We start from the raw sequence: 25,443 nt of genomic DNA on the forward strand, positions 1-25,443 counted from the left end.
GGCATATTAAAAAATGGTACAAATGAACTTATTTACAAAACAGAAATAGCCTCACAGACATAGAAAACAAACTTACGGTAACTAAAGGGGAAGGTGGGGAGGGATACATTAGGAGTTTGGGGTTAACATATACACACTACTATATATAAAATAGATAACCAACAGGGCTGCTTAGCCTGGGGAACTATACTCAATATCTTGTAATAACCTATATGGGAAAAGAATCTAAAGAGTATGTATATATAAAATGGAATCACTTTGCTGTACACCTGAAACTAATGCAACATTGTAAATCAACTCTATTGCAATAACAGTTAAAAAAAAGATTCAAAGGTAAGTCCACAACAAAATTAAATTTCCATTTAAGTGCATAGAGGCATGTATATACAGACAAAAAGGATTCATGTTCTATGCAACATTAAAACCTTCACATCTTTAGTGGAATTTTATTTTTCAACCATATAAACCAGGCTTTATTGTCAAAAATATTAGATGTCATACGTAAATTAGACAACTGTTATGGACTCAGACCAAAGACAGAGGCAACTGGGACTTTGCTGGCACAGATGCTATCAACCCTGGTACACTCCAGGCATCCCCCAACGAGCAGCCTTCTTCAGAGCTGTTTCTCAGCAACGTTTCAATACCAAGCATGATGATCTAACGCTCTACTATCCGCTGTATCTCTGCCGTCCACAGATGCAGGGTTACTCTTGGACTGAAACTACTTTATATTAAAGGCTTAGTTCAGAAAGGTCCACCTCTGAGCACATTCTCTTGTTGCTGGACTAGAACTCTAGAACTCTCTCATTGCTACTGAGATTTTTTGAGCTTGGTTAACTTTATATGTAGTCTGTTGGTTTATTCTCTCTTTCCTCAGGGTTCTGCAGTCTTTCTCCACTTACCCGACAAAGAGACCTGAGCTTTACCATACTCCTGCCCACCCACCCCATACTCACATCACTCTTCCGGGCCTATCCTTGTCAGGCTGCCACCATTCAACATCTTAGCTTCTGTGATACTGATAATGTTTGAGAGAGAAAAAAAAAACCCAGTATATCTGGAAGATTCATCTGGGACTTCCCTGATGGTCCAGTGGTTAAGAATCCACCTTCCAATGCAGGGGATGTGGGTTCAATCCCTGGTTGGGGAACTAAGATCCTACATGCCGTGGGGCAACTAAACCTGCACACCACAGCTAGAGAGAAGCCCGTGTGCCACAACTAATGAGCCCATGTACTCTAGCACCCGCACACCGCAACTACTGAGCCTGCGTGCCACAACTACTGAGCTTGCGTGCTCTAGAGTCCGCGCACCGCAACTACTGAGCCTGCGCGCCACAACTAGAGAGCCCGCATGCCACAACTAAAGAGAAGCCTGCAACGAAGAGCCCACATGCCGCCATGAAGACCAGCGCAGCCAAAAGATAAAAAACATTTAAAAATTAAAAAATATAAAGTACTAGAAGATTCATCTGCTTGACTACTTTGGTAGCTTTGTCAAAAAAAAAATCTTTCTTAACATATGCTTATTTCTACGAGAGAAAAGTTTTAGTAGTAACTAGTATTAAATAAAGTCTATCATACCAATATAATAGATCCTACAGTTTACTGAGCCTTCTTTTAAATATAACTATTCTTTTCATTTCATTTCAATTATGTTACATATATGGATTATTTCAAATAATTTTCATAATAATATTTAATATTTCATAAAAAGATTTAAATGAGTCATATATGTTCTTCAATGCAAATTATTTAAGATGTTTCCTCAGTGCTTTAAAAATCATCATGTCTAATTATTATCCTTTTTCTGTTCCCTTTTCTAGCTTTTGAATATCTTTCTAAATACACAGAATAACATTATACATAGTATTCTCATCCGGTGTCCTTTGCCAACACCCTGTACTGGGGATGGATTACGTCCCAGCTCTTACATGTCACGTTTCTATTAATACTCGGCAGGGTCATGCTGACTTGTGTTAGATTGTTTTAAAGGTTCATATTTAACTCATGGTCAACTGACTCTAAGATTTTTTTTGTTATTGTCCTGCTAATAATTCTACGTTAAAGTAACTGAAGTAACTTTCTTATCTACTTAAAAATGAGTTTTTCATCAAGAAGCGTCACCTAAAAAATCGATTCCTATTTTCTATAATGCCAGCAGGCCTAATCCACTGTCTCTTAGAAACTTACTTGGTATAATCATACTCTCGAGTCTATAAATAAAGCCATCTTACTCACTGCTTATCCTCAGGACTCTGCTGTAGCAGTCTTTTCTAGCTGATATGAAACCACCAATCATTATAGTTTAATGGGGAAAACACAAGTTTGACACTCGACCCATTAACAGCATATCCTAGACCATATCTCTCTAATCTTTGGATGAAAATTTTATCTGAAGTGGACTTAAAAAAAAGAAATGCTCGATACACTCCTGAATGCTTATATGTACTGCTCCTCTGTAGGACCCATTAGATTATCAAAGACAGAAAATAACCTTTATGTTTTCAAGTTATCTCTTACACCTCTGTAGTTTGAGGAATCAATAATAAATGAATTTGGGGCACCCATGTAATTTAATACTTTAAAGAATTTTGGCTGATAGTAACTGGGTTTTATAGAACACCCACAGACCCAGAAGGAGCTAAAATGAAGACAAAAGCAAGCAGACAAGCAAAGCTAAAAAAGTGCGACACCTGCAACTTTGTCTGGTATGAGCTCCTTGCGTAAGTAAACAGCTAAGAAGAGATTCAAGAATACACCTGACATTCTGACTGCAGAGCCCACTGGGAGGAAGGAAAGGAGTTCTGTGCTTGGTTGGTGATGTCTTGGCAACAGTTAAATAACTGAAAACAGGAGAGAGAGGAAACAAGAGAATGGCAAGCGTGAACGGAAGCAACTGGGAGCAGCAATGACCTGGCTGGCAAACAGCAGATGCTGATGGTGGAGAAGACACCCAGAAACAAAGAAACAGGAGCAGAACTGACGCCACACCATGGCGGAGACAGGAGCAAACACACATTCTTGTCTTTTAAAAGTCCAAATGAGAAACAAAATATTTCAGTGAAGATCGGAGTGGGCAAATAAGTGTCAGAAATGGGATTAAAACAAACTTAATTGTTCAATATCGCTTCTAAGATAGCTCAGCCATAAAAGCTTGAAAACATTTTTTACACTCATGTGCAAACACTAGTTACATCACTACCTTTGCATGTCATTTTAACACAATAACATAACGCACAGAAAACCTATACAGACACTTACTTATATGGTTTTTGTGGCAAGATACTAATCCGAGTCTTGTCCAGTATCTTTTTTAGCTTGTTCCTTCCCCCAACAGTGTTGGCTTTACTTTTCTTATTTACTTTTTCAAGTCCTATCACCTGTTCTACGTCTACAGCGAGATCTGGAATGGAGTAGCGACTGGCCTTTTTGATGTCTCCAATTTTAGGGAGGTGAGGGGCACCATTTCTCTTCTCTTCTGACAATCTTGTGAGAAGTTCTTTAAATACTAAAAAGGAAACAAACACCACAAAACGCCCATTATAAGAAATCTGAACAATTCAAAGGCGATTGTAGAACTTGGAAATATTATCTAAGTACAGATTTCAGCTATTAAAATGGTAATCTTGTAGAAAAACACTACTCCAATGAACAAATGACACCAAGAATCTGTTTTTGTATGTTTTCTGTCACTTCTACTCAGATTACGTTAAAATAGTACACTCTTTAAATGTATAGATATTTAAAATATTTATCAATAAAAACATCGATAAAAATAATGTTATGGTCCTCAAGTAGATTTTGATTCAGATCTAATTATACACTTACATAATTAATTCTGTATCTATGCATTTTACTATAAATTTTCAATTCTTATAATGTTCGAATTATAAACATGACTTTTTTCATGATTAAGACTTAAATGCTAAAAAAAAAGACCAAAAAAAGGAGAAAAATGAAAGTATGCAAAAATGTAAAACACTTACCAAATAAATTGGTTTTCACAGTGATAGATAAGTGTGTGTTATTTCTAAGAATTTCCATGGCTTTTGACAGCTGAATATTTTCAAAGTTTTGACCATTTACTTCTAATATCTAAAAATAAAGTTATAAAATTAATTTCAGTTTCCCAATTGACTGAAGGAGAAAAAGACACCAGTATTTACCCTTATGTTTGCATTCAGAAATACCATACCTGGTCCCCTCGTTTCAAGCCTGCCTCCGTTGCTTTGCTACCTGAATCTACACTGTCAACAAAGATTCCAAATCCCTTCTCTGAGCCTCCAAGTAAGATGAAAGGCAAGGGAGCTTCTCGGGATGGTTTTGTGAGTGTCATCAATCTTCTTTTTGCTTTAGCAGCACAAGCAATATTTAACAGCCTTAGATGTCCACCCATTTTCTACAAGAGTTCAAAAAGAGTGGTTTCAAAGATGGGCTGAATAAAATGAACTTAAAGCTGATGGTTTATTTTTTAAAAATCACAAATATTACCTCTCTTTCCAGATTATTTTCAAATTCTTCTAGAAATCGAGTCATCGCGGGATCCCCTTCAAAGTCATTGAAGTGATTATTCACCCACAATAATACTACCCGTGTAACCTGCAAAATCAATTATTTTTAATAGGTTTTCTTCTTTCTAGTGCTAAAAATTTATGATTAAAGTCATTTCAAAAAAGTTATCCAACAAACAATTTGCCTAATAACAATGAACAAGAAAAGTAACAACAAAACTCTCAGATTTCATTCATAAGAGGATGACCTTCTGAAAATATATATTAATACTTTGAATGTGGACTCTACGCTGTTTGGCTGAGAAGGGTTTTGAATCTGTGAAGGATGGTAACTAACTTTTATCTTGCTTCATCTCAAAATATATTTGAAATAGGTCACAACAAAAACTATAATAAAATCAAAATAATACAAAAGAAAACAGAAACTTTAACATCTACAATTCTGCAGGAAAAATGAGTAGCCTTTTCTTACCCTGCACACATGTTTTCACTGAGCCCTACACTGAGCTTTTTGCGGGCCTCTCACTGTTGTGGCTTCTCCCGTTGCGGAGCACAGGCTCCGGGCGCGTAGGCTCAGCAGCCATGGCTCACGGGCCCAGCCGCTCCACGGCATGTGGGATCTTCCCAGACCGGGGCACGAACCCGGGTCCCCTGCATCGGCAGGCGGACTCCCAACCACTGCACCACCAGGGAAGCCCCTACACTGAGCTTTATACAGAACAATACACACACTCACAGCTATGGTATATTAGCTTTGTACCAGCAAGAACTGTGTGACCTTCATTAGACTATAAGTTCCATGAGGACGACAACTTTAGCTGTAATGTTCTAAGGGCATCCTTAATATTTATAACAACATCTAATTCTCAGTAAAATTTTACTATATGAAGTGAGTATAACTGCAACTTTAAATATAAAAGTACCTGTTTTGTTTTATATGAGTTTAATGTTCTAAATCTTGAACAACAAGATCAAAGAAATTTTCCATAGCATTGTTTTCAAGCATTAAGTGGGAAAATTAAGCATGCCATTCTAGCAGTAAAGAAACAGAGTAGACAGTATACAGTTAATCTTCAAACTTCAGTTAAAATACTGTTTATAGTTAGTACGCTGTAACAAATTATAGTATATAACCTGACTAATCATTCAGGAGTCAACTCTTGATATTTATATTAATTTTTTGTCGTTTATTTCCACTAATGCCCATTTTTCAAGTTTAGGAAACCCAGATGATCACCTCCCCTGAAACTATATCCTTAACACCTGACCTTTTCATAAAATTAAGATTTTGTAGCTGAGAAGCCAACTTAGAAGTCTACTAGCCATATTCCAGGTTAGAAAAACGAGATTCCTAAATCATAAACTGAATACTACCGACTACCACCACAATAGCTTCAAGATGCACCAAGAGACTGCTGACAGCCAGGCACTATACAGTTATTCATCTTCACAGCAACCCCAGAAGGAGGCTGATTACTGTTCTACAAGTAAAGAGATGAGTAGCAGGAGGGTGAGATGACACAGAAGGTAAATGGCAGAGGCAATGCTAAGGCTAAGGACCTCGGCTGAGGTCTTCTATGCCTGTGACCCTCAGATTATAAGATGAAGAGCATTACTGTCCAAACTATTGCTCTAGGGCCATGGGCGAGTCAGCGGCAGGGCCAGCGGTAGAGCTGGAAGCCTTTTGCTGCTAGTCCCCAGTTCTGGATTTGTACGCCCTGCCTCTCCCAAGTCGGCCTCATGGAAACCAGGCCGTCACGTGGAAGGAGACATGAGTACAGGCCATGAGTAACTCTCAAACCTCACAAGACTAGGTACTTTATCACCCACTCTGGCCTTGAAAAAGAGCTTGACTCAAGAGCTGCTGAAGAGGGTTTGTTCAGAATTACATGACTGAGGCCTACCTGCCGGCGATGGTTCTGAGGGGATGCTGCTCGGGTACCAACTGAAAAACTGTAACTTTTATGTGGTGTACACTGGCTGTCCACTGAACCAGAGGATGCAGATTCCCATGGAACCCAGGTGATTGAGGGCTGTGTTTTAACAGAATTTGCAACAGAACTAAAGTTTAAACATTTGCTGGGGGGAAGGGAATCAAGATGGCGGAGGAGAAGGACATGGAACTCACCTCCTCCCACAAATACATCAAAAATACATCCACATAGGGAACGATTCTCATAGAATACCTGCTGAAACATTTGCTGGCCTACGTATTGGCCTTTGCGTTAAAAAGAAAAACATTTCTAGGGACTTCCCTGGCGGTCCGGTGGTTAAGACTCCGCACTTCCAATGCAGCGGGCGTGGGTTTGATCCCTGGTCGGGGAACTGAGATCCCACATGCCACATGGTGCGGCCCAATAAATAAACAAACAAATAAATAAATTGCAAGCCCAAGAGGCAGGGCTTTAAAACAAAAATTCTAGGGCTGAACTTAGAAATCTATAACAAGAACTAGTATGTGTATCACCTCTTTTTTTTTTTTTTTGGCTTAAGAAGTACATTCTCTTATCCCATCAAAATATTTTGAACATTGAGTGGCATGACAAATATATATTAAAGTCTCTTTAACTTTGTATCTGAATGTTTCATAGCTGAAAGGAAACTAAAATGCAACTTCCAACCTTATCCCTGAGGCTCGGGTCATTGAACCACTCCAACAACTTTTTGCCCACTTCCATTGGGCTGCAGAGGAAAGTCCTATAGGTCAACAGGAAGTCCTCTATGAATGTCGGATCCACCACCGAATGCTCTTCCACCAAATGCATCGTTAATCTTTCTGAGGTGCCCTGCAACAAATCAAAGGCATCATCAGCATCCCGCATGAATGGCAGCTATATGGTACCTTGATTTCAAACCTTCAGCCTAAGATGAACTGGACAGTAACATACACAATAATGAATAAGACTGCTGTTCTTCAGGAGAGATAAAGATTTTTTTACAATTGATAACATTTAAGAGAAGTTACGCCTAAAAATGGAGTGGGGGCATCTTACACCATCCTAACGGGTACTACCTAAGCCCTCCTGCCACGGGGCAGAGGCGTGTTTGTCTCACCTTGATGACGATGTGCCCCTTCCTTGTTCCCGTTCGATCGAGCTCTCGGTGTTCCTTCACCATGACGATCTCTCCTTCCTCTTCAACTTTTTGCATGTTCTTTTCTACTTGGTTGAGGATACGGCAGTAATCTTGCTGGGCTATGCAGACAAACTGGAATAAAATGTAAGTCACATGCTAATGATAAAGTGCTTGTGAGAGACCTATAGCAGTGCTAATGATTCAGTGTTTTAATTATTTAACACTGACATTTTCCCATGTCTCTCTCATACTTTCTAAATGAGGGCAGTAATGAACCTTAATCGGACTTCTCTACTTTTTAATGTATTTCCTCCTTGGTCAAGAAAAGTTTCATTTTTAGAATATTTATATGTAGTTTATATTAAAAATCCTAACAATGAAAAATATCAGAAGATAAAATTAGAATAGTTCTTTCTCACCACTCCCACCCCCCAACCTGTGACACTCAGAAAACACTGGGGGAGGAGAGTGGACTCTCAGGATAGATATTAAAAAGAAAAAAAAAAAGATTGGCTATAGGTACATGTATAACTGAATCACTTTGCTGGACACCGGAAACTAACACAACACTGTAAATCAACTATACTCCAATAAAAATAAAAAAAAAAAAGAGCACACACAACTGTGGGCAGAGCAGCAAAAAAGCTTTGAAGAGTCTATACGTGGTTTAAGTATCTGTTAGAATTATGGCCCTAACAGAAAGGAAGAATATGAAAAGAATTCAGAATAGAATAATGTAATAATGGATTGTAATCCACTCCATCAGGGTAGCTGCTGGGTGGTCTTTCTAGTTTAAGAATTGTAATGTGCAAGCTGAATCCAGGGGACTGAGCTAAGTGACCACAACTTTTTTTAGATTGTGATTTTTTGCTATACTATCAGTGGGCAGGTACAAACCTGGGACTCTCTGGTGCTTAGGAAATCCTAGCGTGCTAATAAAATCACCATAAAATTGCTTTTCAGAAGAAATTCTCTTACCTGCCCCAACCCTTCCTCCCTGTGGTTTCTAGGGTCAGGTGAACTGATTCAAACCCCAGCTTTACTACCTCTCACTGTGGGATCCTGGGACAATCACTCGGTGGGCCTCATTTTACCATCTGAAAAGGGGAGATGATCATAAGAGCACCAGCCTCATAGGATTCTTGTGGAGGCTGAGTGAGATAATCCAGGTAAAACTCCTGAACTGTGCTAGATATACAGTAGGTGCTCAATAAATTTTATTTATTATTTAAAAAATAGATATTAAAACATAATTATCATTTAGTGGGTTTTAAAAATCTGAAAAGATTTTGAGAGCAGCAATTTAAAAATAAAGATGATCTTAGTAAAAGATATCAAAATTCAAAGATACCCAAGCAGTAGATATAACAAATTTGCTAATTATAATTGATAAAAGAAATCATTTTTAGAAAGTCTGTTCAAAAAGGGTCCACAAAACAAGCCATGTATTTGTTAAGCTCAAATCACTACTCCTCATAACTGGTATGAAGGTTAATGCTTGCTCTTTTAAAGAAAAAGTTAACAAAAATATGCACATCAAGCAATTACTCCTCCACGATCCCAAAGATAAAAAATTTCAGGGCTCAGGGCAAACCATTTAATTACATTTCTTAGTAGTTTTAAAGAAAGTTACGAATGAATTCTAGAAATCACTTATTACACAAATTAGCCAGAGGCCAGTGAGGAAGCAACAGTAGATTCGTAAATAAAAATTATTGTCTTCTCTGAATTTTGAATAATTTATTCTTATTTTAAAAATCTGTTAGGGGGCTTCCCTGGTGGCGCAGTGGTTGAGAGTCCGCCTGCCAATGCAGGGGACATGGGTTCGTGCCCCAGTCCGGGAGGATCCCACATGCCGCGGAGCGGCTGGGCCCGTGAGCCATGGCCGCTGAGCCTGCGTGTCCGGAGTCTGTGCTCCGTAATGGGAGAGGCCACAACAGTGAGAGGCCCACGTACCGCAAAAAAAAAAAATCTGTTAGGAATGAAGAAAGGATGGACATTTCTTTTTCTCCTTTAAGGTGAAAAGATGAAAAGAGGAAATGGTTAAATTATAATGTACGTAAGATAAAAGATGCTATAGGCATCTAAAATCATATTTTTATAGGACGTTTAGACTTCCGGCTCACAATTCATGATGATACATTAATTTTTTTTAAATTTAAAACCAAATATTGTAATAATGATTTTAATGACAATGATGACATTATTATTATTATCATGATATTGCAGTAGCTTTATAGGAACTTTCTCACTTTATCCTCCCAACCAGCCCATGAGGAAGGTATTACTATTATCCCCACTGTACAGATGAGGAAACAGCTGTGCCTTCAGCATTCTAATATAACCAATGTCTCAGAAGTACATGCTTGCTAATTTAAAAAAATTATACATGCATATCAAAATCTTGGCATAACAAAAGGCTAATAATGATTATTTCTGAGCAATGCAATTTACAAGTGACTTTCATTGTTTAATATACTTTTCTATATTTTCCATACTTTCTGCATAATCAGTAAAGCTTTTTTACAGAAGTAGCAGCAGCAGTTCACACTCAAGAAAGAGCATACTATGATATTAAGTTTCTTCCATCAAGTTGATTGATATCATCTCACTAATTTTTCTATTAAGAGTTTAGAATCAAAAAGTTAAAATTCAAAAAGCATAGGCTTTTGTTGTAAGCAATTATGGATAGTTTAATATATTTTTTTAATGCCAAAAAACCCCTACAGACACATATCCTTAACACTGACCACAGGTGTTTAAAATCTATGGTCCTTAGTTTCTTGCCTCAAAAATATTTTTAATTTTTTTCTTTTTACAGGGTAGCAAAATTGTTCCCCAGGTCTCCAAATAATTTTAGGTGTTCTTTCTTATACTCATTTTTAGAGAACGTAATTATATCACTTATCTCCTAAAAAAGAAATATATCCCTGAGTTAAAACAAGTACGTAGAGAGATAAAAAGAAAATGCTTTCTGAAGAGAAATGTACTAAAATTAATCTTCTTGACTAAGGACTTAAAGAAATTAGAATAAGTTTGATTTGAAGTTCTTAGTGTCTAGACAGACATCTTTGGCATTTCTTCTGCAGCAAACTGAAATACCATCCAAAAAGGAAAAAAAAAAAGGACTCCCAAACTGAATTTCTAATATGGCCATACAGAACTGCTATCTCAAAAGAAATAAATTTTACAAGAAAACATTTATTTTTTATGAGCATATTTATTTTTGCTTTAAGAAGTTTTTAGGTATAACATGAAATTTATAGGAAAAATATAATTTTTAATTGGTATGATGAAGCCAGTTGAAAATTTGTGAGTTATACACATAATTGTTTTAGTGAGGTTTTATACTGTCAGACAGGTGTTCACAGGTGAAAGTCCTGTATGATTTTGGCACTCTGATATGAAATAAAAATTCAAGCAAGATTTCATCTATAAAAGGGCAATGATTTCATTTCATTTATTACATCACCGGATAATTTTCTTTTGGGCACATAACCTCACAACTTTTATTTAGTAAAAATATTAAAAATGATAAAAGAATGAAGTAAAGTTAAACTTTTATCAACATATAAAACAGTCAGCTTTCACAATATCCATGCAATTGCTTTCTCCTCCAAAACTTCTGCTAAAATTCAAAGCATCACTAGCTCTCACGGTCTCAAGAAAACACGAGTCTAACAGATTTACCTTAAGACGTTAGATCTGTTTAAACTGGTACTTTGCATCTGCAAGGGAGTTCATACCTAATTGTTCACACAGGCATCCAAGTGTCCCCTCCCCACTGAAGGGTGCAGGGCAGAGCAAGGCAATGCCTGGGTGTCACGGGCAGGCCCTAGATGTAGGTGGTGGAGAGAGGAAGGGGAGACAGAAGTGGAAGAGCGGGAAAGGAAAAGAGGGACAGGAAGAGGGAGAAAGAAAAGGAAAAGGCGTGGATGGGGAATGGAAAACCATGACCAATCACCTGGTACCAAAGGACATCTATGCCTGGCCCTGCCTTTGTCCTTCAAACCCAACAGGGGACAAGAATGGGAAGAGGAGGGGACTTCCCTGGTGGTCCAGTGATTAAGACTCCATGCTTCCACTGCAGGGGGCGCAGGTTCAATCCCTGGTTGGGGAACTAAGATCCCACATGCTGAGTGGTGTGCCCCCAAAAAAAAAAAAAAAAAAAAGAGAGAGAGAGAAGAAGAAAAAGAGAATGGGAAGAGAGGCACACAGAAGGGAGCAGGGCAAAGCACAGTGCTGAGCACTGAGCACATCACGGGACCCAAACAGACAGAAATAAGTGTCAAACTGAATCCACTCATGCTGTGTCCTCAGGCTGAACTTGGGCTCAACTCTATACCACACTACCCAAGATGTATTTTGGGAACCCACTGAACTGTAAGGAAATGAGGGCCAAACCTAGCCAAGGTTGCTTCCTCTTGGTAGAGGGAACACCACTTTCGTTCATTTCATTCAGTAACCTTTGATTGCCTACAATGTGCTCAGTACAATGACACCCTCGTGGAGATCACGTTATGGACAAAAATGTGATTCTCACTGTTTAGTTCTCCCAGCAAGAGGAGGACGTGGCGTGCGCACTTTCTGACAAATAAATGACATTTTAACAGAAATACGCTAAAATGCTATAATTTAATGCAACTAAGCATTTGCATTAAAATATCTAAATTCATTCTCCATGCCTGTTCTAATATGGAGGGAGGGAACGCAGGGCCTGAGATGGGGGGGAATCACAAGGGTGATTCCTGAACCCCTGATTTCACGTTCCTTTTACAGCGTGTGGAGAGGCCTACAGAGTGAGAAAGACTTGGTCTGGCAGACGCTGCACCCTTGACCCTCTTTGTACATCCGGGAGTCTCGTATCAGGAACTACAGGAGTCTAATACTATCTCAATCCGAGTTTTCGTTTTCAATTAGAGTTTTCTCTTGGCGTCTACCTTGATGATTATCACTCTGGATTTCCCGCTGATTCCTCATCCAGTAGAGAGATGAACTGTCTTCCTTACATGTACCTCCTCGCCCTCTCCCAGGACTCCCGGATATTTAATGTTACCTGCTACATCTGACATGACTTCAGCACTCTTGGAATATTAAGTCATAATATTTTTATCAATTATTCTGAGACATTTCTGTGCCTCCTATATCACTTCAGTCCCAAGATTACAAAATTTCTAACAAAAGGGGTTGGCCAATTATGAGGTGCTAATGTAGGAGCTGAATTCTCAGAAATAAAATAGCTTTTACTTGCCCTTTAAGGACAGAAACGGACCCAGATGCTCTAGTGATCCTGACTTGCAGAAGGGCACAAGGAGAGACTGAGAAGCAATAACAGGACAGAGAAACCTTTAACAATTTTCCAGTTCGTTTTGACTCAGTTTGGCTTTTTTTTCTTTTTTTGGAATATAATTCTAAAGCTGAAATATCACATATGACCCCTTTTAAATACACATTTTGAGGCCAAATATAGACTTTGAGATTTATGTACCATTCTGTTTTCCTCTATTTTGCCAAATAATTGAGAGCTGGCTATATTAAGAAAGCTCTTCTGGCATTACATATTCAAAAACTGAATTTATAGCCTTTTTTTTCCCCTCTCCATGGTGCTCACTGGAGGAATTATTTAGCAAAATTATTCTCTAAGTAAGATGATTTTATTTATAGCCATGGTCATTTTTCTTTTTAGTAAGTAAAACACTTGAAATGAAAATTTAAATGAGCACTATTTTATATTTATCAGACATTATAAAAATTCAATGATGTTCTTTTAGCATAAACTATATTCAGATGTATTTTAGACTGTAGACTAATAAATACAAGGAGCACTTAACATTAATTAGTCTAAGTCAACTCTTTTGGTTTATTTATATTAAAGTATTTTATCTTTCAAGGACAATTTTTTAAGATATAAATTATAAATACTTAATACTGATAAAAGCATCTTAAATATTTTTTTTTTTTTTTTTTTTTTTTTTTACGGTACACGGGCCTCTCACTGTTGTGGCCTCTCCCGTTGTGGAGCACAGGCTCCGGATGCGCAGGCTCAGTGGCCATGGCTCACGGGCTTAGCTGCTCTGCAGCATGTGGGATCTTCCCGGACCGGGGCACGAACCCGTGTCCCCTGCATCGGCAGGCGGACTCTCAACCACTGCGCCACCAGGGAAGCCCGCATCTTAAATATTTTTTACACTAATATAGAGGTTACCTGTTAGATCGACCTAATTAAATTTCACATTTGGTCTCAACATTCTCTCTAGCCTTTTATTAAATGCTTTTAAATAATGAATATTAACATAATATCAATACTGATATTGTTCTTTTTATTAGCAATCATTTCTTTACTATCAAGTGTTTCTACTGATTCATACCATGATTAATTTTCATGACTTCTAAAATCAATTCCATATCTTCCATGTATTTAGATAAAAATACTGTGTAACTGTATCACAGCATCTTTACTAACCTATATAATTTCTTTTCATGATGGGCATTTTACTTCCATATTTTTTGTTGACTAGATTATAAATTATTATTGAGGAAAATTTTAAAATACCATATTTATAGAACACCTGTTTTTTAATAGAACACATTTACAGAATGCTTAGCTCTGTGGAGTCCAAGTAACTTTACGGAAGATTTGCTTTTAATTTCCTGGAGCGTGATAACACTAAAAGTCATAGTTCTACTTTAAAATCTTCTTTATAAATCTAAAAGATGACCTGTTTATACAGGCTGAAAAATCTTACCTCAACTGCATACGTAAGTGTTCTTTATATTAACAGAATACAGAATAATGACAGTTTATACCTGGCAGTCATCCACCTTTGTCCTCATCACTCCTTTCATGTATTCCTTGTCCATAGTAGGAGAGACACCGAAACTATTTCCCATACACAGTATTTCTGCTTTTCCATCTGGGTAAGTCACTTCCACAGAACCATTCAGAATCACTGACCAGGAGTCCAGCTAGTTCCAAAAAATGAAGACAAAGCACAAAATAACATCATGATCATGAAGCTGTAAATGCTGGAACGGTCCCTAAAAATGATTTAGATCTTTTATTTTTTAAAGAGGGAACAAATAACCCAAGTACAGCTGACCATTCGCCAAGTTCACAGAACAAGAACTAAAGCACAGCCAGGGACCCGCGGGTTTCCAGGTGCCTGCACGGGGCTCCGCTCTCCTAATGACTCTGGCTATTCCTCTCTTAAACGACACTGGGGAAAAAATGTCTTCTGTTCCCCAAAACACATGTAAACAAGATAAAAGGATCACCACAGCCTTGAAAAGAATAACATTTTGTTTTGACAAGAGGCATAATATTATGAACGTTTAATTTGCAAAATCTGAAAAGTTAAAATGTCAAAAATGTTTCTACCAGTATCATCTGGAATACCGCAAATAATAGAAAATAAAATAATGAACTTGGAAGACTCTGACACAACGAGTGCATCATAATTCCTGAATGATTCAAACTTATTGTTGCCCTTGGTTTGTAAGGATGAAAGAAGAAGAATGGGGTTTTTGTTCGTTTGCTGCATCAAGCGAGGCTCACATAGAGACGTTATGAGTGGCAGAAATATTTCCTAACCTCTTCACCGTTGTTTAACACGATGGTCCCGGCCCTTTCCACCACCGCAAACACCATCACAGCACAGAGCTCCCGCCTCACCGACATCGTCATGTTGGCAAAAGCCGGCAGCTGGTGCATGAATTCGAGGAGTTGTTCTGAAAAGCAGAAGGCGTGTGAAAAAATGACAACTATTTCCCCAAACAAGCATTCAGAAAGAATGCTCTACAGCTCTTTCTTTTTAAATGCCCTACAATCCTGCCTGGTGAACAGTACAAAGACTTTAAATTATCTTCAGTACACGTTGGAGTTCTTGCAGGTATACGAAGAATTCTGTCACTGTGGAAATGGTGACATTTCCTTGTTGATTCAGGAGCAACAGGACACAGTGCAATTCAAATTCCAGTGGGAATGAAGAAATGAATAAACTTCAAATAGGGAATTTCTATTGAAAATGAGCTGTGATCTTATTAAGGCTTACTAAGGGATGAAATGGTAAGCTGAAATGAAACAGAGCTCTGAGAATTCTCTAGAAAGTCAGTAGGTCCATTCCGGTGCCTCTGGGGCGAGTGGATGCCGAAAACACACAGCAGAAACAACCACCCTCACTCTAAAGATACTCCAGGATTTAGAAACCAGGGAATATTTTCTGTGGGTCAGACAGATCCATAAAAAGTAATCCATTAACAAGTTTACAACATTATATGATAAAGGCGAATTAAAATGGATATATTATTTCTGATCCCACAGATGGACGAAAACAGAGTTTGCTCACTCTTCCTATTGGCAATGCTGTGGACAAACAGCTTCTTCTTGGTAAGAACTCCTTACTAAGTTCTTTCCTCATGCATCATCATGGCTGTATGAGATGCAAGGTTTCTTTTTCACTTCACAAGGAGGAAACCGTGCGGCTCGAAGGCATATAATTAGGAAGTGGCAGCGGCATGATTCAGGACTGTGCGTCTCCATGCTCAGGCTGGACATCACAGGTGGTGGTAAAGACCACAGGGCGTGTGTCAGCATGTGAACACTTACTAGCTGAATTACTTTGGGGAAGTTGATTCATTTCCTTAAGGCGTGTTTCTCTCACTTGAAAAAGAAAAAGATAATACCCACCTTCACTGGACAGTTCTGAGGATCAAAAGGATTGAAGATGATAAAGTCCTTAGCAGAGAGTAGATACGCAATACATGAGAACTGCTGTTATTGTCATTATTATTATATTCATGGTATCATTCAAACTTTTGGCTAAGTAAAAATTCTACTACATTTTTCTTGTCCGCACAAATGATACTGTCCTTATGCTCCTTCCTTCCATCTATTAGGATTTAGTGACGAGTCTTATGTTGTTGGATATAGTTTGTTCATTGCAAAAACAATGTATAATATAAAGATATGTTCTGTGAAAACATTACTCTTCCACAGGTCAGACTAGGTGGTGTTTTCTGGTCCAGCTTGGTAACGTCTGTTCTGCTTAGACCCTACGTCATCCCTCCTGTATAAGACTTTTCATTACGGGGGTGGCTCTGGTAATCAGAAAGAATAACAGTGATACGTGGTACCCAGGGATTCTGTCCAACAAGACAGCGTTCTTCAACTTGACCCAGGCTGATGTGTCAGGACATCAATTTCCTGTTGCAACCAGCATTTTAAAAAAAGAAGGAGCGAGAGTATCAAAGTATATCAGTTATAGAAAGAATAAGTTCTGTTGAGTGAACCTTTCATTTCTGGAATGAGTAGATGTGTTTGTGTCCTGTCATAAAATATGTTTATGTGTGAGGGCAGCTATAAGGCAATCCTGAATAGCACTGCAAGAGATGACCCATACCTACTATCTGCGGGAGGTGGGACTCAGTGTTTTACAAATGCACTGGCTTTTTGACATGAAACATAAAGACAAATGAACAAATTGTGGTCCTCTGGCTGGCACATCCCTGTTAGTTCTGCTGTTACCAGCCTCTGTTTTCTTCAGCTATCACACCCCACCCCTCACTGTAAGGTATTAAAATACTAGCTATAGGTATTAGAACACACGTTTCATTTTTTTCCTCTCCTAGTAAGAGCTAAATTTCCTTGGACAAGCAGAGATGCATGCTCTTAAGAAAAATATGAGACCAGAAATTAATTGTCAGAAATGTTCTAAATTTAACATGTTTAGACAGCAATAAAAGTCAAATTACCACCACACATGATAGGAGAATATAAAGCATATGAATATGAAGTATAAAACGTATTCACTAATACTTGCAGCAATGATTTGAAGTGCTTGCATGGACATTTGTCTTGCTTTCTGGAAGTTTCCTACTCTATTAGTGGGTCATGAAATCAATTTGTGATATATGAGTAGTGACTAACATTAAAAATACAACAGAATAGAAAATATCTGTGTATCACATATAAGGATAAATAAAAAAGGAGACAGAGAAGATATAATAATAGTAAATGTATATAATTCTCCAGGCTCAGTTGAAAAATTAAAAATAAACAAACACTTAACCAGACAATATCCAAGTATTTTTAAAACTCTCAAAGACTCAATAATGGTAACACTGGTTTTGTGATAGCTTCTATTCTATCATGTATTACACTGGAGGACTACAGCAATTAAAAAAATAAAGAATTTATATCACCAATCTTTAAAAAAATAATAAATATAAAATGGAAGCATTTGACTACAGGAGCTCAACATAAACCCTGATGATGCCCTAGGAAGCATACAGAGTAATAGGGATTATGTCAGCCAAGAATTCAGAGCGTGGAATGAGTACTGAGATAGTTCCCAGGACGTATGGAGAGAAGCAGTGTGGAAGGGAGAGACAGGACAGCTTTATTCTACACGGCTTGGAAGAATCTGTCTGAATAATACATTAATGTGATCTATCTTACTTTGTTAGGAAAGAAATATTCCTGTTTATGAAAAATATTAGACATTCAAAAAAACTTTTTTCTAGTCAATGTAACACAAAGAAAAGCTAAATAATCAACTTACAGACACCAGAAGCTTTAGTCAATTCAGAAAATTCTTATCTTATTGCTTTGGTTTAATTTTATATAAGAAATAATTAATATTAAGATTTTTTTAAAAAAACCTGTGAATTTGTATGTGTGTGTGGTACAACAAGCGGGGAAGAAAAAAGGAATTCTTTGAAAGGGATCAGAGTAGTTCTCTACCTTAATGTGCCAAGGCCTCAAAACCAAAAATAAATTTGGAACCATTCAATAATTGAGTACCTATAGAGTTACGAGTTGAAGCACAAAAATCAATAATGTCCCTTTCTTCAAAGTACTGAAACAAAGGTATACCCAAGAATCTGAGGGAACCCAAAAGGAAACTTTTTAATTCCTGCAGTTTTAAAAACATGATTAAATATTAGCAATTTTAAAAAATTAATTTATTTATTTTTGGCTGCGTTGGGTCTTCGTTGCTGTGCACGGGCTTTCTCTAGTTGCAGTGAGCGGGGACTACTCTTCATTACAGTGTGAGGGCTTCTCATTGTGGTGTCTTCTCTTGTTGTGGAGCACGGGCTCTAGGCACGTGGGCTTCCGTAGTTGTGGCATGCAGGCTCAGTAGTCGTGGCACACGGACTTAGTTGCTCCGTGGCATGTGGGATCTTCCCAGACCAGGGTTGGAACCCATGTCCCCTGAATTGGCAGGTGGATTCTTTTTTGTGTGTGTGTGTGTGGTACACAGGCCTCTCACCATTGTGGCCTCTCCGGTTGCGGAGCACAGTCTCTGGAGGCGCAGGCTCAGCGGCCATGGCTCACGGGCCCAGCCGCTCCGCGGCATGTGGGATCTTCCTGGACCGGGGCACGAACCCGTGTCCCCTGCATCGGCAGGCGGACTCTCAACCACTGCGCCACCAGGAAGTCCCTAGGCCTTATCTTTAGTGATAATGATTTACTATTTTAAATAAAAATATACTTGATAGGAGCAAGCATCTGAGTTATCACTGTTTACAAGCGTATTGGTATTCAACTACAAGTAATTCATCCAGAGATTATATCAACAAGCACATTAAAAAAAAAAGTGTGGTGTTCATTTGTAGGAATCAGCATAGCTCTTCCTTCTAGAAATTCTGAGAGAGAAAACTTCTCAGATATGAAGTGAGAGTCTTAAATTTCCAAGAATAGCTACATGTATTTGAATAATCATAATTTTTTCCCATAACTATGCTAACATGAGCATATTCAAAAAAGGATAACCTCCATGTCAATCTGTTCATAAGCAATATTCAATCTAATTTTTTATAAACCCTATGAGCAAGGATTCTTAAGATGGCAAACCAAACACACTTCCAATTTCATTCTCTCTTTAAAACTACAATAAAGTGATTTTGAAAAAGAAGTAGGATCTTGAAATCAAACGTATGGTTACCGAAAGGGAAACATGGGAGGGAGTGATAAATTGGGAGATTGGGATTGACACACACACACTACTGTATATAAAATAGATAACAAATAAGGCCCTGCTGTATAGCACAGGGAACTCTACTCAGTACTCTGTAATGCCCTATACGGGAAAAGAATCTGAAAGAGAATGAACATACGTATATGTGTAACTGATTCACTTTGCTGTACACCTGAAACTAACACAACATTGTAAGTCAAGTATACTCCAATAAAAATTTTTTAAAAAATGAAAAAGAAGCGGGCAAGGACAAAGAGAATAAGGGAGTGGAATAAATTTTGGACACTGGAAATCAGATGAACGTGTGGTATCAGTCTAGAGGAAGCTAAACCCTATGTCTTCAGGGATGAAAGAGGACCACTTCACTTCATGCTGCAGAAGCCTCAGAAGACTTGTGACTAAGAGCGCCTCAGGACCGGGGAGTGGACCAGGTGGAGGAGGGAGGGGGCTAACCTAAGGAGGAACAGGGATGAGCATGTGAGAGGCAGTTACGTCCTTTCCTCCAACAGAAATCTAGAGGTTAAGGCCCCCGGAAGGGTGACGGCAGAGGCACTTCTGTGCTGGGGGTGCAGGCACGGCTGGCTTCCCACCACCTCCTTCGGGTCTGAACTTCTAAAAGGGCGTTGACAGTCCTTCCTTCCTGAAACAGCCCCCTGTTCGGTGCACTCCCAGAAACATCTCCCCCACTTTATTCCTCAGACCCCAGCAGGACCAGGGCTCCCTGTTTTGTTCCCACTGGTCTGCCAGGACCTAGGAAACCCTCAGTCCATACAAGGCGCTCAGTCACATCCGCCAATGACCGAATGCTCACTCCACACAGCAGTCATCTCTAAATAGCTAGCAATTCCTATCAATGGCTTTAGTGGTATCTTAGATACCTAATCCAAGGTTCTGGTTTTCCATCTTTAATTCCCTAGTATATGTGCAGAGCTTAAACGGTACAAGGGTCTCCTCATACATGACGCTGGCTCCCTCAAAACACAAGCAACAGGGCTTCCCTGGTGGCGCAGTGGTTGAGAGTCCGCCTGCCGATGCACGGGACACGGGTTCGTGCCCCGGTCCGGGAGGATCCCACATGCCGTGGAGCAGCTGGGCCCGTGAGCCATGGCCGTTGAGCCTGCGCGTCCAGAGCCTGTGCTCCGCAACGGGAGAGGCCACAACAGTGAGAGGCCCATGTACAGCAAAAAAACCCAAAAAACAAAACGCAAGCAACAAGCCACTCACATACGATGATGCCCATACTGTCCTATATCTAATCCCACTAGACCCAGTTCCTTGAATTTCTTTCAAATACATATTGGCCCAAAAAGAGCCGAGGGTGTGGAAAAGCAGATAATCAGGCTCAGGCACCGGTGGTTACGGATTCCAGACCTACGGGGCAGTGATGCTCTCAGAGGAAGCTGCTCTCACCGCCCCCAGCATCTAGGGAAGAAGCAGGGCCCAGAAGGCAGGCATGAACGCTACAGCACCATTACACAATCAACTCTTGCTCTGATGGCAAAGCCGGGTAAAGGCGACCCCGAGGAAGGAAAAAGCGGACACAAAGCCACTTAGACTCTTAACCTTAGGGCACACTTAAAGCCTCAACCCCCAGGTTCACGCGGGGCTCACTTGACATTCTGCTCTCTTCTTCCCCTGAGGCTCACCTTCCTACGGAACCAGAGAAGAAGAAAAGTCATTTACATGACAGCTTTACCAACTACCACCCGACTGATGTTCACACAAAGAAAAACTCGAGCTTACTAGAAATGGCGTGCGCAAGACGATTAACAGAAGTAATAATGTTTGGAAGACTATATTTATTTTTTTGTCCGAGAGTAAGCTAAGAAATGGCTCGTGTGGAAGGGTTTTATTAGGAACTTTTATTAGTTGTAGTCTCCTGAAGCTATGGCCTGAGTAAAATTAATTGTTTCAAAATGTTTTCAACAACAAATGCCAAGGGACACTGATACATGAGTGACCTTTTAGAGCCTACTATTCTTGGGCTCCATTGTATTATACAGTCTTACCTCTAAGTTCTTTCAATTGCTATGAGATTCGTTTTCTCACCCAGACTTACCAATGTCATCGTCTGTCCTGTCAATGGGGTCTTTCTCCAGGCAGTCTCGCACGATGTCCCTGCTCATCAGAGGGTCCGAGGCTCTCTCGATGTCCTCTTCGTCATCATCGTCCTCAGAGTCCACTGCTGTCTCCGGTAACCCACTCAGGTCCATCTCACCAGCCTCACTTTCTGTGGCCTTAAAACAGACCCCAAATAGATAGATAGATAGATAAGACAGACAAACTTTCTTAAGTAAATCTTTTGTGCCCCAAAGAAATAAAAACAAGTCTAGTTCGAAATATTAAATTTTTTCTCATATTAACTTTCCATAACTAAGTTACATGTATTCAGTATTAACAAATAGTCATGCACTAGGCACTATAGAAAAGAATTACTTCAACAAAATATGAGTGATTTTTATCACTGCTGGAATTTGTAGTTAGGATTAATGACTATCAATAATTTTGATTACCTGTCATACGGCATTTGAAACATAGTAGAATAAGAAAAAGACAGTATCTGTTTTCACTCCATTTTTCAAAGAGAATGGCTTAAGCTAAGAGCTTAAGGGCGACAATTAATTCTGAACAATTCCTTCCCCCGAAGAATAGGTGTGTAGACTTATTAATGCCAAGAAGACGGAACCACTTCTCTCTTATTAGACAGTCTTTGTGAAAAAGTGAACCCCAAATCAAAGGTAACCTGATAACTATGCAAACAAAACATTAATAATTACTTTGACGATCCCAGTGTCCACTCTCCAACTATAAATCACCAAAGGTGTGAAAGACCCTACATGTCTGTAGGTGACACAGTCTTCTTCCCATTCCTCAACACCGTTGAGTGGAGCACAAACCAAATTTCAAGTAATCAAGATCAAGAAAGAATGAGGTAAAAGTAAAATTAGCTCAGGAATGTCTGAAGGAACCAGGTATAACAGGAATGAAGAGACGGAAGGAAGTCTAAGTACGCTACTGTCTTTATTCATAGCTGCAAATCTGTAGCTACTCTCTAGTGCTCAAAAAATGTTAAATAAATGCAATGACCCAATCTCTTAAATTTTTTAGAATTTGTTTTTAATTCTGGAAAGAGACTCCAAGGCCTATTATGGTTCTGTGATTAAAAACAAATATTTAGTCTGAATCAAGAGTCACAAATTTCAAAATGGTCTCTTCTGTTGAGCTATCTCAAGTATAGATGCATTATCCTTTTTAGGTTATTCTATATGCTCTTGTGATGATCATCTCAACGATCATGTACCTATGTATCATATTGGCCTCATTTGACATATGTACCCCGAATTTACTAACTGCTTAAGCATAGTAAGAATGAGTACAATTAAACATCAACTATATCCATTTCGAACATCATAAACGTGGTTTTCCAGATAAAATAGTAAATGCTTAGAAACACTTTATTATACAACTATTAATTTTCTAGAAGACATAAAATTTACCAACTTCAAATAACTCACAGTCCACATGATTTTCAAAGACAATAAAGACATCTTATTTTTAAGAATAGGCAAATACAGATTAAAATAAATAAATGAAAGATGAAAATATAAAATGTTGAACCTAATAACAGAAAGCCAACACCAAATACTGACAATGTGCCAGGAACTCTGCTCTAAGTGCTTCACACGTATTAACTTGTTTAACCCTTCAACCCTTCAACAATCCTATGAAGTAAGTCACTGACTTTTACTATTCTCCAAACATATAAGTAAAAAGAAATTACTTCTCCAAGATCATGTTGCTGGTAATTGTGGAATCAAGAACAGAGCCAGGAATTCCAGCTCCAGGGTCATAACTACAACCTAATCTGCCTCTTTGTAAGAGATACTTAACACATGAGTGCAGCTCATAGAAGGATCTATACTTTTTCTATCATTTAGTTTAAATCAATGTTTAAAGAATAAATTGTATTATTATTATTATTATTTTTTAAAGAACACATATATTTATTTGTTTGTTTGTTTGTTTTGGCTGCTCCAGGTCTTAGTGGCAGCATGTGGGATATTCGCTGCAGCCTGTGGACTTCTTAGGTGCGGCATGCAAACTCCTAGTTGTGGCATGCGTGCAGGATCTAGTTACCTGACCACGGATTGAACCTGGGCCCCCTGCATTGGGAGCATGGAGCCTTACCCACTGGACCACCAAGGAAGTCCCATATTATTTTCTTATCAACAAAGTTTCAGCTTTCTGAAGTCTTGGTTTATATCACAGAATATTTAATTCTACATTTTGAAGCAATACAAGTATGTGTTAATATTTTCTGAAGTTTAACAAAAAGAATTTTAATCACATTTCAGTTCCTTACATACGATTTCCTGAACATACATTATGAGAATTATCACACATTATAAGAAAAACCTATGGGGAAAAAAATTGAAGACAGAATATCTAATGAAGACAGAATGAGTGAAAATGGAAAGTCTAACCTCTACAAAAGCTCTTTCAGCAGTGGTCTTAGTGAATACTGCTGCTTGGGTAGGACCACGGTGAGCAGAGATGCTCCAGGTGGGACAGCAACAAGGCCTTGCAGCCAAGGCCAGAGAATTAATTAATTGTGGCACACTCAGCAGCGCACCTCTAATTTATGATTTTTTAAAAAACTGAAGTATAGTTGATTTACAATGTTGTGTTAGTTTCTGGTGGACAGCAAAGCGATTCAGTTATACATATACATGCATATTCTTTTTCTTATTCTTTTCCATGATGGTTTATTACAGGATGTTGAGTATAGCTCCCTGTGCTCTACAGTAGGACCTTGTTGTTACCTATTTTATACACAGCAGTGTGTATCTGTTCATATCTCTAACTTAAATCGTCTCTAGATTCCAGAATGACACTGAAACAGCATTGGATGTGATACAGTATGCCAAGGCTGTGAGCAGAGAAACTAGGCCAATATTGTTATCACCACCTTATTTCTAAAGCCTACAAATGTGACAATTTGCTAATGGTTGCTATGAGTACATTTTCACCTCAGTTTCATCTTGACATCAAAGATTATTATTCATCACCTTATATTTTCAAAGATACAATCAGTCCTCTATATCCACATTCTTTAATATTAGCCTAGAGTGAAGAGGCACTACTGAAGATAAAAATAAGAACAAAACACTTTAAAGTAATATAGCTATATAAATTAAGGTTTTTCTTAACTTTTAAACATCTAACATATGGTAAGAGATGAAAGATATATTTTACACCATCCCAAAGAAATCATTCCTATCATTTAAATGAATGATATTTAAGTCTTAAATAGAACAAAAAGATTTTCCAATGTGAGTTGGATTAATCTCTCCAAAACTGAACCCACCACCCTATCTGTGCAAACAATCATTAGTTGTTTTCTATTCCTGTTATGTGTATTCCATTGCTTAAGAAACTATTCATAAAATAACATTTATGAAACCAGTAACTTAGAAGATTATTTTTATTTAAAATAAATATCCATGTTTTAGAGACACAAATGTAGAGAACAAACGTATGGACACCAAGGGGGGAAAGCAGGGGGGTGGTGGTGGGTGGGATGAACTGGGAGGTTCGGATTGACATGTATATTCTAATATGTATAAAATGGATGACTAATAAGAACCTGCTGTATTTAAAAAATAAAATTCAAAATAAAATAAAATACCCATTTTTATTTTAAAATATTACAAAATTCCTTTTAATAATACATCTTAAATAGAATTCAATCAACAAGTTTTTGGGAATCTACTAATTTCGTGAACAATGAGACCCTTGGAGACTGAGTGGAGTCCAAGGTTTAGTGAGCACTGACTGGTCTATGGCGGGTGGGGAGAGGGCTAAACTTGAGTG

At 38.4% G+C, this 25,443-nt stretch overlaps 1 protein-coding gene across 1 annotated transcript in view; it reads right to left on the bottom strand.

The window, feature by feature from the left end:
- RAPGEF2 (Rap guanine nucleotide exchange factor 2) overlaps nucleotides 1–25,443 on the bottom strand; it is a gene marked incomplete at both ends in the record, with an annotated part of 245,323 nt that overhangs the window by 23,005 nt on the left and 196,875 nt on the right. The window contains 9 exons of the mRNA XM_079727404.1: nucleotides 3,267–3,513; nucleotides 3,992–4,100; nucleotides 4,201–4,404; nucleotides 4,497–4,604; nucleotides 7,138–7,302; nucleotides 7,571–7,723; nucleotides 14,399–14,557; nucleotides 15,183–15,319; nucleotides 21,629–21,806. Coding sequence (XP_079583530.1) covers nucleotides 3,267–3,513; nucleotides 3,992–4,100; nucleotides 4,201–4,404; nucleotides 4,497–4,604; nucleotides 7,138–7,302; nucleotides 7,571–7,723; nucleotides 14,399–14,557; nucleotides 15,183–15,319; nucleotides 21,629–21,806 — 1,460 coding nt within the window. The remainder of the gene's footprint in view (nucleotides 1–3,266; nucleotides 3,514–3,991; nucleotides 4,101–4,200; nucleotides 4,405–4,496; nucleotides 4,605–7,137; nucleotides 7,303–7,570; nucleotides 7,724–14,398; nucleotides 14,558–15,182; nucleotides 15,320–21,628; nucleotides 21,807–25,443) is intronic.

Source organism: Hyperoodon ampullatus (genome assembly GCF_949752795.1).
Source record: "Hyperoodon ampullatus genome assembly, chromosome: 1".
Classification (NCBI taxonomy): Eukaryota; Metazoa; Chordata; class Mammalia; order Artiodactyla; family Ziphiidae; genus Hyperoodon; species Hyperoodon ampullatus.